This window comes from Lycorma delicatula, chromosome 9, assembly GCF_047948215.1.
Source record: "Lycorma delicatula isolate Av1 chromosome 9, ASM4794821v1, whole genome shotgun sequence".
Classification (NCBI taxonomy): domain Eukaryota; kingdom Metazoa; phylum Arthropoda; class Insecta; order Hemiptera; family Fulgoridae; genus Lycorma; species Lycorma delicatula.
Window position 1 is genome coordinate 30,059,005 of NC_134463.1, and position 16,015 is coordinate 30,075,019.

The 16,015-nt window shown below is 29.1% G+C and overlaps 2 protein-coding genes across 4 annotated transcripts in view; one reads left to right on the plus strand and one right to left on the minus strand.

Annotated features, from left to right (window-relative positions):
• The window catches only part of LOC142330225 (uncharacterized), a 44,637-nt gene extending 39,815 nt beyond the window's left edge, over positions 1 to 4,822 (plus strand). The window contains exons 2-3 of the mRNA XM_075375377.1: positions 1,875 to 2,042; positions 3,152 to 4,822. Of these exons, the coding sequence (XP_075231492.1) occupies positions 1,875 to 2,042; positions 3,152 to 3,355 (372 nt within the window). The 3' untranslated portion in view covers positions 3,356 to 4,822. The remainder of the gene's footprint in view (positions 1 to 1,874; positions 2,043 to 3,151) is intronic.
• The window catches only part of Adsl (adenylosuccinate lyase), a 370,898-nt gene that overhangs the window by 84,521 nt on the left and 270,362 nt on the right, over positions 1 to 16,015 (minus strand). The gene's annotated exons all lie outside the window — the stretch shown is intronic.

Below are 16,015 nucleotides of genomic sequence, written 5' to 3' on the forward strand. Positions count from 1 at the left end.
ACCAGTCTAATTTTAAAATTAATTTACTAGTTTGTCGATTTTAATACAAGGCACCATTAATTAGAAATTTTATTCTAACAAATACCACATCCTGGTGTTTGAGAACATAAATATATACATACTGTGATACTTAATATCAAGCCTCTGGTATTGCTCAAATCAAACTGCAATAGATGTTTAAGATTTCAGTTTTATCAGACAACCTTCTCAATCACTCATTTGTATTATATCATACTTAAAAGTTTACACCAGATGCTATTATTTAATGTAAACTATCAAAACACAGAAATTAGATGAGTTAAACTTCATATTAATTCAAATTGATTTTCACAGGATCCCAGATCTTCATATATATAAATTTACAGTGTGTATTATGAAGTTCTTTTGGGACTTTCATAACCTATTTTATTCGTGAAAATAATGTTATATAAATGTTTATATAAAGGTATATCCTAAACTGCTTTGTTGGCGAGTTACGACTAGTGAAATATTTTGCTTGGATTTCAGCTATCCTGGTGAAACAAGGTCGTACTGAAATTTTAAGCATGTTAATTAAAGCACAGAATTAGTAATTTCTTATAGTTTTTGAAATTAAAAATTGAATAAAATAGGTCCCAGAATCATAAATGCAGTAGCTGTTTTTAGAAATCCATGGTAAAAAAACTTGTTTTATTATGTTTTGACATACAATAACTTTGGGTCAAATTTAAAAAAAATTAAATTAGAATTTTATTAAGAAACAGTACATTAATACATTGTCACAAAAGTACTTATTCTTTTATGGTAATGTGAACAACTGATACGTATAATGATGCACTTTGGTCTACTGTACTATTTCTAAACAAAAATTGAATGTTTCTAACTTCTCTTTGTTTTATTCAACTTAAATTACACAATTTTATTCTGACAAAGTTATATTTAACAAAGTTATAGTACATCAAACATAAAAAAATACAGGCTTTTTACCCTAATTTATTGGTTTTCACAACATATTTCTCAATTAATGTCCTAAAAATTTCAGTACAACCTCATTTCACCAGGGTACCTAAAATCTTGAGTGAAATCTTTTACTAGCCATAATTCACAAACGAAGCATTTTAGGACATATGTTTATTAACTTTTTCCAATTTTTTCATGAGTAGATAGATTATAGAAGTCCCAGGAGAATTTTTTGATACCCTCCGTAATTATATAAAAATGGAGCGATAAATGTTTCAAGGGTATTAAACAATGTAAGGGACTGCATCATAATGCATTGTTTCTCAAAAGAAATGCGATCATTTATCTATTTCTTTACACTATTTATTACAGTCTTTTCTATAACTTTAGCATTTACGGTACAAAAGGTACTAGCCAAAAGTATGGCTTCCTCAGAAAGAAATAACATTTATCACACTGGGCCAACAGTGTGATGTATGTTACTTATAGGGCTCAATCACTTGGATGATGGTCTTAGCAAACTGATGAAGAAAAATTTGAAGGCAAGGCAAAGCAAAATTATTTCATTTATCTGTTTCCCTGGTAAAACTGGCATTAAATAAGTAATAATTTTGAGATGTCTAAATTAAATTTAAGTGATTTTTATCTCTATCATGCCACCTGCAACTATTAGGTGTGGTATCAAATACAGACTGACAACACTATTCAATAATGAAAAAGAATCTCCATGATTTATTCTATACAAGATAATATAAAATCTATTTTTTAACCAGAAAAACAGATTAACAAGCAAAATATCAAGTAATCACATTAAAATTTGTTATTTAACAAACATTTATTGCCATGCTTTTTTCTTAATAAGAGTCTGTGCAACAAAAAATGTATAAATACTATTCAAGAGTTCACAAGTAATTTTTTTGTATATGTATTTACAGATTTTGGCTGTACTCTGTTTTTTACTGATATATGTACCATTTGATAACAGACTTCAATCAAATGTTCATCATGCTGGAATGGTATATGTTGCATACTGTACTACAATATTAGTTAACAGTGTACTGATAGCAAGTCATCTTCAACATCAAAGAATACCAAGAAGGACTGTAAGTAAACATAATTATATTTTTTATAAATTTTACAAAACACTGACACTATCAACTCATCAATTAAATACATTACAGATTGTAAACTATGCTGACTTACTCTAATCAAAGGCAGCCGAGATATTAACTCTCAAATAATTGGCTAGACATTCACTTGGGTAATTTAAGTACTAAAAAATAAAACCATATAATAATTTCAAAATTTTAATACAGGAGAAAAAGATTATTTGTGAACACACAAATTACAGATTTGTGAACACACTAATCAGGAAGGAAAATCATCTTTATAATTGTTCAACTTTTATTTCTACTGTTTTACTGAATAAATTATAATACTAGTATTTATTGAAATAATTTTATAGAAAAAAAAATTAGTCTTCTTGAGGATAAATGAATGTATGTACTTTTTCCAAACTGAACATAGCATGTAAGCATTTAAAAATGAATGTTTTTCAAAATATATCCTAAAAATATTACTATAAGTTTTATGCCAAAAATATAACATTTTATTGTAGTAGCATAAATGATTAAGGAATTGTCTTATACAGAATGTTGGTAGTTCAACATTTATTGCTTTAACAATAAAGCTCAATTCAGCTTCTCTACTGAAGACATGTAGTTGTCTTTATATGTGTGAGTCCCAGTCTAGGTACACAATATTTTGAGAACTGTTGTTGGATTCTAATTAACAATATATTTTAGTCTGCTGATCAATTGAACAAGCTACATAGATTATGATTACTTTACATAATTTTTTTACATAATAAAAAAAAGAATAAGATCGTCCAACAAGAATTGGGCAAGAATTATAGGGTTGGTTGTAGAAAACAGCCTTTTACGATACAGTGCACAAGGAATTTTTCCTCTAAATCTATTGAACTAATGAAAAACTAACGCAGGTAGCTCTACAACTCTCATTCAAATGTCAAAAATTTCATTGTAATCTGAAGCTAGTTAAGACTGAAAAACAATCATTTTCTGTTACTATCATAAAACATGGCAAATTAATAAAATTATAAATACTCCATAAATATAAAAATAAAAATGTATGTGAAGCATTAACAAGCATTAACACATGAAATATATTATTTAAAATTTTTTTTTTTCAGCTATATATATTTTCAACAATCTGCGGTCTATTATTTTTAATTGCTGGTTGTGTTGTGCTAAATGACTGGTGGACTTTAATGCACAGTATTTATTTTCATCCACCAAAATTATTTTTAGATATGATGATATGTTCTGGTTTCTTCGCAATATTAAATTCAATAGCTTTCTTTGTTGATATTTGGTTTACTTTTCGTTATGGATAAAAATATTCATTGTATGTACTACAATTTATTCACAAGTAATGTTATTTATATTTATTATTAATTAAAATAATGTATAAAATAGATTCAAACAAAGCATACTGAAGAGAATTAACATTATAATTTTACGCATGATTAAGAAAATAAAAGTGTATTACAAATGTAATTATAATGATTCTGAAAGAGGCATTTTAAACAAATATAATAATTTGAAAATTAAATATTTACTCAATATTTTCAACTTTGCATTTTCACAAAAAAAAAAATGTTACAAGGACTAAATTTCAAAAAAGTAATATCGTAGGCACTTGATTACCCTTAATTTGAAGTATCAACTCAAATTAATTGAGCTTAAAATTAAACTACCATCAAATGGTAGTTTTCACCAGTATCACAGGACATTTATCTTGTTTTACTGAGATGAGATAAGGCAGTGAAATTTCAGATAAAAAAAATGTAGCTTTTAGTATCAGAATTAATGATGTATGGTTGTTTACGGTCTTTCAGTACGGTCATGCTGAATGACCCTTTCCTCCACCTTTCAGCAATTTTTCCTGTTTTCCCTTAGATTACCCTGGCCATTTGTGGCACCATGCTGAACCCTAACAATTAATGAGCAGCTGCTTATTTATTAGCGATCATAAGTAATGTATGTTGTGGTAACTGAGGGATTAAACAAATAGCCAAACCAATGGCTGAGATGTCTATCAGATGAAGCCAGGCTTTCTATGTCTTCTAATTTATAAAAAAAAAAAAAACTGTACATTGGGAAAAAAGGCAAGTTACAATGGAGTTTAATATGAAAATTTATTGGTAAACATAAATTTGATAAAAGAATGTTTACATCTCATAAATATATTAGATCAATTAATACCATGATAAGACAGTTATAAAACAATTATTCTATGGTTTATGTTAATTGAATTGTTTAAGAATTAAGAGTTAGTATTAATAAATAATAATGGCGAAGCCATTATTATGGCTTCCTAATGAATTTTTTTAATAACGTTTATTAGATTCAGTAAAAAAAGTAAAATATTTTGAAAATGAGTACAAAAAAGCCAAAGTAGATTAATGAATTTATATTTTTATTATTTGTTTATATCCAAATATAATTTTTTATAAAAGTATAAATAAAAAAAAAAACAAAAAAAACAGTAAATTAGTATAAATAAAAAAAAAAGTAAGACTAAAAAAACCTGAACATATAAGTTAGAATTCAGTATTCACAGAAGACTGAAAAGTAGTTCTATTTCAGTTACCAAGCTATACTACATATATCCTCAATTATTTAGTTTCTACTCATCATGGTCAATTCATTGATAACTATTATAATTTTAAATATATTATGTAATTTTATTTATTAAGATTGTAATAAATAATAAATGTATTTTGTGTTCAATTAAGTAACTGTAATTTTATAATGCACTTGCGTTGTTTATTGAATAAAGTTTTTTTTTTTTTAATTCTATTTTATGAATGCAGTTTTTGATGTAAACTACTTACTATCTTATAAACACTGTGGGTATCTAAAAATAATCTTTCCTCAAGTAATTAATAAACATTACCCATTACTTTATTTGGAAAAGAAATTGTAACAACTCAATCCCTAGATAGGCAACTTTTTTTTTCCTTAGGTAAAATCATAATCTTAAAAATCAAACTATTTGTATTAAAGCAAATAGAATCATAAAAAAGTGTACAGAAAAATCTCTCAAGGGAGCTATTTGTTCAAATTATTCAATCTTTCACTAGTTTATTTATTTACTTAGTAACAATAGGTTAATATCAGATTTTATACACAAAGGTCATCATCAACATTAAGAGAAAATATTTATTTTTATACAAGAGATATATGTTTTTACAGGCAAATAAGTAAATAAGTATTCATTGGTATTCCTTTTAAATAAGTAATCATTGGTATTCCTTTTAAATAAGTATTCATTGGTACCCCAGCGATTACTTTTTCAACAAAAGCAAAATGATAGTAAACAATTTACGAGTAAAATTTACAACACAAATTTTTCTTTCAACAGGAATTTATATTGTTTGTGGAATTAATATATGTTTGCTTCTCACCGAGAGATTGTATGTTTAACAAATGAAAACAGAAATTTTCCAGCAAATCTGGTACGTATCTAAAATGGCTTCTCCTATAAAGAAATACCAAATATGCACTTAGGATCTATCACATAAAAACATTCTTACCAATATGCTAAGATGCTAAAAGCATAATCTAAATGCTAAAGATGCATCTTCACAGGCCTGAATAAAAATTAGTTTAGTTTGAACATAGCTATATTTGCCAGTCATGCACAGTAAGCCACTACATCTTCAATCTTTATACATGCCATTCATTCTCTTCAGAATTCATAAAACAGTAGTCAATGAGGCGTGGAATTGGTCATTGTCACTGCTAAGATTCATGTATGGTTTATGATCATCTGTGCTGTGAGAGACTGACAATGTAAATATAGAAAAAGCTTGCGTAACAATTGGCTTTAAGCCAATTATAAATTGGCTTTAAGCCAATTAAAATCAATAAAATTAAATCAATTTTTTTTTGGAACGACATCAAGTTTACAGATACAAATTTGTGTCAATAAAATCATCATAAGTTCATTGTAGAATATTTTGAAAAGATTAAATGTCAACCTAAAACAGCACAAGGTGTTCGTATTGAAGTGTAAGTATCAACCATTCCCTAGATGAGTGATTAATTGAAACCCTACCACCGAAAAAGAAACTGCCTTTATAGTATTTGAACCTTAGGACCATCAGCTTATTTACAATGAGTTCACATAACCGGTGGGTTATCTCTACCAACATATATTCTGTTTTTCAGAGGATGAATGGGAATTGTATTATATTGTAAATGAAGTGTAGTCTTGCACAATCTTGGGTTAACCTTACTAAGATGTGTGGTTTATTAAAACCCAACCACCAAAAACACCGGTATCCATGATATAGTATTCAAATCCATATAAAAATAAGTAGTAACGTTTACTAGGACTTAAGCCTTAGAACACTTAACTTCAAAATTAACCGATTTACAATAACAAGTTCACCACTAGACCAACCCAGTGGGTCAATATCCCCCTACAAAAGCAAACTTGGCTTTGATAGATTCATCATCAAGGCCAGACCCAAATCTCTGAGTACTCAAGAGATGGAATATAGTATAAAAATCTGCACTGATGGAGATAGATGTAGTATAAAAATCTGCACTGGTGGCATCATGGCAGAATTACAATAACTAAAACTGGGAGGCAACTCTTGGGGGGAAAAGTAAGATTTTACATTATTTTGTCATTTTATTCTAAAAAATGTTGAAATTTTTGAATATTATGGGCATACATGTAAGTTTTGCTGTCCAGTACTGGAATGATCATACTTTTGAATAAAATGACAAAATCTTTTATGTAATAGTTACAGAATTTCATATCTGGCTGAAGATGCAAGATACTGCAAAAACTAGTTACTGGAAATTAATATAGTAAGTTATCTATTTCAGTTTTGATAGTTTATCTTAATATTAAATTTTATTTGGTCCTTGTCTTAAGATGTCCAATCATGTGATTAACATACTTTCATTTCTGCACAGAAAACTCTTTGAATGAGGTATGTTGAGAATCTAATACTATCTAATGAGATAGTAATTGTTTAGTTTCATTGTTCTTAAGCGTGTGCACCCTTTGGAATATAATGTTGTAAACCAGAGCATGATGGAAGAAAATTAATTCTGTTGCCTCCCTCTATGAATCATGAGACCTTGGTGATGGTGTGATAGTGAGGGGACTTGAGTGCTCAGTGATACAGAGTAGCTGGACCGAAGGTGCAACCATATCTGAGATATCTGTTGAGAGCCATACTAAGGAATGACTCCTGAAAGAGGAGAGCAGCAGCTTTTTCAGTAGATGTTAAAGGTATTAGTCAGGAGAACTTATAAACGGCCATAACAACATCACTCCATCATCTGAGTACTGCGTAGCTGAAAGAAAGCAATGGAAAACTCCAGCTGATTTTTTTTTCAAGAAAATTTAGCACTCTGCATTTTCACGTAAAGGTAAACTAGTCCCCCATTCAGAACTCTGGGTGGGGACTACTAAGGAAGGGGTCACCAAAAAATAACATTCTTCTAGTCGAAGTGTGAAGTAGAAGTAAAAAGTCTAAAAGTGGTAGGTAGGTTAGAAAATTTAAAGAGGGATGGATAGGTTAAATGTGGATATAGTAGGAATTGGTAAAATAGACGGAGCATACAGAAAAGTTAAGGAAAATTTTGGGGTACATAAATTAAAATCTAATAATGTGTTAAACAAAGAAGGTACACCAATATATAATACAAAAGGTAAAGTGGATAGATGGGTGGCATATATTGAAGAATTATACGGAGGAAATGAATTAGAAAATGGTGTTATAGAGGAAGTTGAGGAGAATGAAATGGGAGAAACAATACTGAGATCTGAATTTAAGAGAGCATTAAAAGATTTAAATGGCAGGAAGGCTCCTGGAATAGACGGAATACCTGTAGAATTACTGAGCAGTGCAGATGAGGAAGCGATTGATAGATTATACAAACTGGTGTGTAAAAAACTGGTATGAAAAAGGAAGGTCCATCAGACTTCAAAAAAAGTGTTATAGTCATGACACCAAAGAAAGCAGGGGCAGATAAATGTGAAGAATACAGAACAATTTAGTTTCAGGAAAAGAATAGGGACAAGGGAAGCAATTTTAGGCCTCAGATTAATAGTAGAAGGAAGGTTAAAGAAAAACAAACCAACATACTTGGCGTTTATAGACCTAGAAAAGGCATTCGATAACGTAAACTGGAATAAAATGTTCAGCATTTAAAAAAAATTAGGATTCAAATACAGAGGTAGAAGAACAATTGCTAACATTTACAGGAACCAAACAGCAACGATAATAATTGAAGAACATAAGAAAGAAGCCGTAATAAGAAAGGGAGTCCGACAAGGATGTTCCCTATCCCCGTTACTTTTTAATCTTTACATAGAACTAGCAGTTAATGATGTTAAAGAACAATTTAGACTCTGAGTAACAGTACAAGGTAAAAAGATAATGCTATGATTTGCTGATGATATAGTAATTCTAGCAGAGAGTAAAAAGGATTTAGAAGAAACAATGAATGGCATAGATGAAGTCCTACGCAAGAACTATTGCATGAAAATAAACAAGAACAAAACAAAAGTAATGAAATGTAGTAGAAATAACAAAGATGGACCACTGAATGTGAAAATAGGAGGAGAAAAGATTATGGAGGTAGAAGAATTTTGTTATTTGGGAAGTAGAATTACTAAAGATGGACGAAGCAGGAGCGATATAAAATGCCGAATAGCACAAGCGAAATGAGCCTTCAGTCAGAAATATAATTTGTTTACATCAAAAATTAATTTAAATGTCAGGAAAAAATTTTTGAAAGTATATGTTTGGAGTGTCGCTTTATATGGAAGTGAAGCTTGGACAATCAGAGTATCTGAGAAGAAAAGATTAGAAAGAAGCTTTTGAAATGTGGTGCTATAGGAGAATATTAAAAATCAGATGGGTGGATAAAGTGACAAATGAAGAGGTATTGCAGCAAATAGATGAAGAAAGAAGCATTTGGAAAAGTATAGTTAAAAGAAGAGACAGACTTATAAGCCACATACTAAGGCATCCTGGAATAGTCGCTTTAATATTGGAAGGACAGGTAGAAGGAAAAAATGTGTAAGCAGGCCACGTTTGGAATATGTAAAACAAATTGTTAGGGATGTAGGATGTAGGGGGTATACTGAAATGAAACTTGGATTAAGTTCTACGCAATAACTACTGCAAGAAAATAAACAGGAACATAACTAACATAATGAGAAGTAGTAGAAATAATGAAGATGGACCACTTAATATAAAAATAGTAAGAGAAAATATTACAGAGGTAGAAGAATTTTGTTATTTGAGAAGTATTATTACTAAAGATGGACGAAGCAGGAGCAATTTATAAAATGTCACATAGCACAAGCGAAAAGAGCTTTCAGTAAAAAATATAATTTGCTTAAATTAATTTTTGATGTAAGCAAATTATATTTTATACTGAAACAACAGAAAAATTTTTACGAATTTAGTATATGTTTGAAATTTTTACGAATTTAGTATATGTTAGTATATGTTTATATGTTTGAATGTTTTTACGTAAAGTATATGTTTGAAGTATAATTTTATATGGAAGTGAAACTTGGACGATTGGCATACCTGAGAAGAAATGATTAGAAGCTTTTGAAATGTGGTGCTATAGGAGAATATTAAAATCAGATTGGTGGAAAAAACTGAAATTAAGAGGTGTTGCAGCAAATTGATGAAGAGAAAATGCACTTGGGAAAATATAGTTAAAAGATAGAGACTTATATATCACATATTAAGGCATCCTGGAATAGTCGCTTTAATTTTGGAGCGACGTGTAAATTGGAAAAACTGAGCAGGTAGACAATGTTTGGAATACATTATACAAACTGTTAGGGATGTAGGATGTAGGGGGGTATTCAGTAATGACTGGCACTAGATTGGTAATCTTTGAGAGCTGCATCTATACAATGGCGAACAAATTAATCCCAACACAATATTAAACAGAAAATCTTATTTTTAAAAGAAAAAATGTTTGCTAGTCAAACTTACTCAAATTTAATATGTCTAATCCTCTTTGGTACTGGTTCTACTAAGGTAGAACAATGATTTTTGTTTTCATCTCAAAACCTAACTTGTATCAGTGAACTAATAACTGTTTTTTTGCTGCAATTCATTTTCCCAAGTCTTCTTTTTTAGTATGGCCCATGCATTTTCAATGGGATTCAGGTCGCGTAGTTCCCTGGCCACAAGACCAGTCAAATTTGTTTTGAGTTCTTCTACATAAGTGGAATGAATTATAAAAGCAATTATAACAGCAAGCAGTCAGCAAGCAATTATAACAGCAAGCAGTCAGCAAGCAATTATAACAGAACAAAAATTCCCTTTGTTCAGATATATAGCAACGTAATATAATACAGACGTAATATAGCAACAAACTTTTTATTCCTACTTAAAAGACTAGAAACTGTAATATATATCACAACACTGTATACAGTTGTGACGATAAAGGTAAAAAATAAACTTTGATACTTTACATTTACCCCTGAAGTTTCCACAGTTAAAATCAACATACTGAATTGAGTTTTGTTTCAACAAACAAAGTGTTAAGGTGAAATAAACACATGCAACTGTCAGAATTCTGTAATTGTATGTTATCAGTCAACATGAAACAACAGGCACAAAAAACTCAATGTAGCATCACCTCAGCATGAAAATGGCAGAAACAAATTGATCTGAAATTTTTATAAGCAATTATAATTTTATAGATATTATACTCAACTATAATACTGCATAAAAATGCAATGAAATAGTGCGAGCAAAAATATGCACATTTAGCAGGACTACAGAAAAAAAATCATGCAAAAAATACATTCTTAAAAAAAAAGTTAATAATAAAATGAAAAGTTTTATTGTATTAAATTCTCAAAAAAATTAAATACATAAAAAATTTAGTACAGTAGGCTCAGTGATGTTTGTAAACATTGTATGTTTGTTAAAACATACAATCTGGTCAAAAATTAATTTAAATTTGGAAAAACAAAAAAAAAGAAATTAAAAGAAAAAAACCCAAAAAACTTCTTTATGTGGAAACTTTGCAGTGAATGAAATAACAAGCAGCAAAAAAAACTCTGAAAAATTACTTGGAAGACTTCATACTCAAATAATGAAATTTTAATGTAAATGTGTGCTTTTGTCTTTACTTAAACCAAACAAAAAGTACATTAAAGATAAATTATTTAACTTAAGATCTTTTTTTACAGTAGAACTTGTAAAATATTGTACAGATGATGACTGTTTTTATTTACAACTATTGTTAGTAGACTGGCATCATAGTCCTTATATCAGTGTATATGAAGAATGGTGTGGCTAAAAATGAGATACTTACAAATCAATTACTAAGTAATTAAAGAAAATGAGAACATATTTAGAGAGGAACTCTTTAAAACCTCTATAAAAAGAACAGAGATCTTTACAGCATTTTCAACTACAAAAAGTGCAGCGTACAAAACAATGAATGAACAACTAAATGATTTCTGAACTAAACCATTTCTTAACACTTTTACAGTGATGACGTTAAAAATTAAATTCAATGTAGTATTTATAAAAGGTAACACATTTATTAACAAAATTATGCAAAAAAGTAGTCATTTTAATGTTTCAAACTGTTAATGATGAATTATAACCTATTACAATGAATATGTATTAAATTAAAATGTGACTAACTTATGGTGGGAGGGATGGTTGTGAGAGGGTGGGAGGGATGGTTGTAAGACGGTGGGAGGGATGGTTGTAAGACGGTGGGAGGGGGAGAGATTGGGGGAGAGAGATGGGTGAGACAGGGGAGAAGGAGGTAGGAGAGAGATGAGTGAGACAGGGGAGAAGATGGACTGTGGAGAGATGGGTGAAACAGTGGAGAGGGAGGAAGGGGAGAGAGAGGGGAGAGAGAGGTTGAGAGAGGGGAGAGAGCACTGTCACTCCCACAGTGCTGACCCTGGCTTGCTGGTGAAAAGTAGTAGTTTTTTTTTTTTACTTCGCATGTGTATAGAATGTTACTTGTTCATTCCCTTTTCTAGTCTGTGGAAGGAATATAAACACGGTTTAGTTGTTTTTTCAGTAGTGATCAGGTGGTGGAAAGCAACAGCTCTTGTTTGCCAAATCTGTCGAAAAATACACGCTGGAAGGGCGAAAGAGAAGGTAATCAGTAAAAACTATTTATGTATTTGTTTCTGTGACATAGAAATTAAAATTAAGTACCATGGGACTATAGTGTTTTTACTGCAGACATTTTAATAAGACACTAAAAAAAAATTTATCTAATAATACTAAAAAATATTATTCCAGTTATAGATTCTTTTTTTTTTTGGTTCTTTTATTTTACAGAAAACTTGGCCTTTTAACCATGGCCTTGAACCAGAAAAAAAATTTCTGGAGCAGCACCACCACTAATTTTGGCTATGAGCTGCCACTGTTAATTCTATTGAATTAAATATATCATTTAATTCCAAAATTAATATTCACTTTCTATACTTTCTATATTCAGGTGACCAAGTACTTTTGTTATAGATTTTCTAATTTCAATAAATACTGTCATTTTAAAAAATAAACAAAGAATGAAATTTGTTTTCACAATAACATTCTTCAACAGTCAACTTATTTCTAAATGAAATATTCAAAATATTCATGAATATGAAAATCACAAAATCAAATTCCAATTTACAAATTTAAACATTTAATTATACAATTATTAATACAAGATAAATTTCAAAATAATTTAAGTACAAAATAAATATGTTTTTATTTAATTATACAAAATATTATGGAGATAAATACTTCTGAAAAGAAATCAGGGATCGAAAGGTTATGATTGTTACACAATTCATTCATTAAATAGAAAAAGAGTAAATCATATTTGAAATTGTCCAATTTTGTTCCATGGTAAACGTACTGAATTACAGCAAGGATCATTGAATCATCCATGAACTACCAAAGAGCAATTAGAAGATAAAATATGCAAAATGATATAATACAAGCAATTTTTTTTAATGACTAAAAAGTGAATATCATTAGGAAATTTTTCTAAAAATACACTTACTTGACATCAAAACAGGGATAAATTCAATTTATTTTCTTTACAGTTTGAATTCAATTCAAATTTTTTATCACTTGCGCTTCAAAATACTGTAAATAATTTGATGCAAGGTTTTTTTTATTCACATTATTACTTAATACCTTCCTCCCATGTATTGTAAAGGTGATTTGATGCAAGGTTTTTTTTTATTCACATTATTACTTAATACCTTCCTCCCATGTATTGTAAAGGGGACAGTCTACAGGTTTTTTCCAATTAGAAAGAGAGAAAAGTAAAAATAAGAATCTAGAAGGAACCAAAAGGGATTGTTTATTTAGAATAACTGGTCCATTTAACAATTTGTTCTTTGTAATACAGAAATGCACCTCTAGAAGCTCCTGTTCAACCACAAGGATTAAACAGACTGGAAAAATAATTTATAGAAAAATGTAAAGGCGATAAATACATTTTCGATGTTATTGTCATAATGTGATATAACAGTTATTTATTACAATAATATTGTTTGTGCCCTGCTTTTTAGATGCAAAGTCTTTAATATGATTGCATTTGTTTTCTTTTCTCAAATTATAATCAGAAATTATATTGTTATATTTTATTTTTGGACATCATATATATGGAAAAATTAATATTTGTTATGTTTTGGGTTATTATTAACATAATCATCATCATCATCATGTTATGCATAGATTCATGTTACCTTCGTTTAGATTATGTATATAATGAAAAAATATACAAAGTAAGAAATTGTATTCATAAGAAATTTTTACATTTGTTAGTCACTCAACTTTATCGAACCGCTGTATGTTCATACCCACCAATTAATGGTCCAAAAAATTACAATTTTTCACATCACTAACAGTGTTTTATAAAAATGTTTTAAGAGTATATAACAGATTTGTTTGCATAAAAGTATTTGTAGAGAGTCTAGTCTTTATCTACCCAAATATGTTATATTTGTTAATATGAAATATTAATATATGAAAATATCCTAATAATCAAAACTTAAGAATGGAAATTTAAAAGACACATTCATTCCGAAAATGATAATGAACATTTACATAACACAGGGTGTCTTGTCTTCCTTCCAAAGTTGCAAAACAGTTTATTTACATCTGACTACATTCCATCTGAAAAACAGGCAGCAAATATATTTACAATAGGACTGTCATCTGTTGCAATTAAAAGGAATGAAGACTTCAGAGAGATTGAATTATGAACAGGGGGATTGTCAAGGAGTATTACTATTATTATTTACATATGATGAGCATATGTTTTATGTGTTTGAAAATAATGTCAAAATTTGGTCATTTTATCAGTTTGGTATCTCATAGTAACTGTATCCGTTAGCAACCATGTTTATTTATTTTTGTTCAATATTTATAACATCAACACATTATGATATATTAATGTACTTTATATGGATGCATTTCAGCCTTAAAACAAAGATGAACTGAACCTTTTTTACTGCTTAAATTAGACCTACTAGGCCAATAAAACAACATAAAACCCACAGATGATGTCAAAAAATGATATACATTATTTCTAAAATGGAAAATCCCAGGCATTATGTTCAAGCTGATGCTCTTTGTACTGGATGGTATTTGGTTACTACCCAGAAAGATCTTGCAATTTATATTTTGTTTGAAAGGCAGGTCACAATGAAATTGATCAGACAAAGAATTATTGAATAACATGGCCAAAATTGCAGAAATAGCTTACAAACTAGAAATTGAGGTTAAAAGGACGTGAGGAAACAGTTTGAGCCATAACTATGATAACTAAACTCAAGGTAGAATCTCAACGATAAGAGATTCTTTTTTTTTTCTCTAAAAACCTGTAAAGTGGGACTTATTTGTTTTACATGCAAATTAAAGGCCTATAAATCAAATTAATTTCCATCTAGTAACAAACACTAGTTGTATCAGGCTTTGAAAAATTAAATTAATGGTTTAGCAGTGCCACACACCACAATGAACAGATTTTACTTTTTTTGATATAATTTAATTGTGGCAGCACTTTTAATGTGTGTCGTAAGTGAATTAGTGGTACAATTTATTTTTATTTTATAAATTACACAAAAAATCAAACATTTACACTGTAGCATTCATTTTTTGTTTTTTAATAAAGCAGTACATTCTGTACAACTGAAAAGTGTAACTGTTATTATTAATAATTTTAAAAAGTTCCTTTAGAAATTTAAGAGACCAACATAAAAATTGGTCTTTTGTGACACAAAACCTCCTTTTAAGAGTAGCTATGCACAGTGTTGAAGTAAACATTGCTGTGATTTAAAAAAAATCATTTTTATACTTTAATCATATCTTTTCACATGTAAAGGCAATGTATTGAATTGAACTGTAGGATTAGGTTTTGCCATAAGTTCAAGTACAAGCTAAGTACACAAAATTCATGAAATATTTGGCAATACAAAGAATGGAATAACTACTTAAAAAATTGCAAAACTTTGGAGAAAAGTAATAACATTCTATAGATCATCATAAAACATTATAAATCCACTAAAAAAAATAAAAGATGTCAACGATAGAAATGCAAAGCAATGGTAATTACATCTTCACCTCAGAATACTGTAATTTAAATAAGGTAAATTATAATATCAATCTAAAGAAATAAAAAATAAATGGCACTGAACAGCAACATTAAATTAAATAATTTCTGAGTAACTGGAAAACATTATAACTAAGTCAATCACTAAGGGAAATGTCAGTACGGAAGGTGTAATGTATGAACTCAGCTCATTATTATTTTTGTATAAATTGTAATTCAGAACAGTTATAATCCATAACTAAATGTTGATTTACTAGGTTTTTAAGCACTTTACTCTGCTGCTAATTTATTAACCTGGCTTATAATATTTGATTTCTGTTAACTTCTTGGGATGAAAATGCTACTTTGTAATTTGAGACATAATATTATACATGACATCATGGCAGAAATAAAGA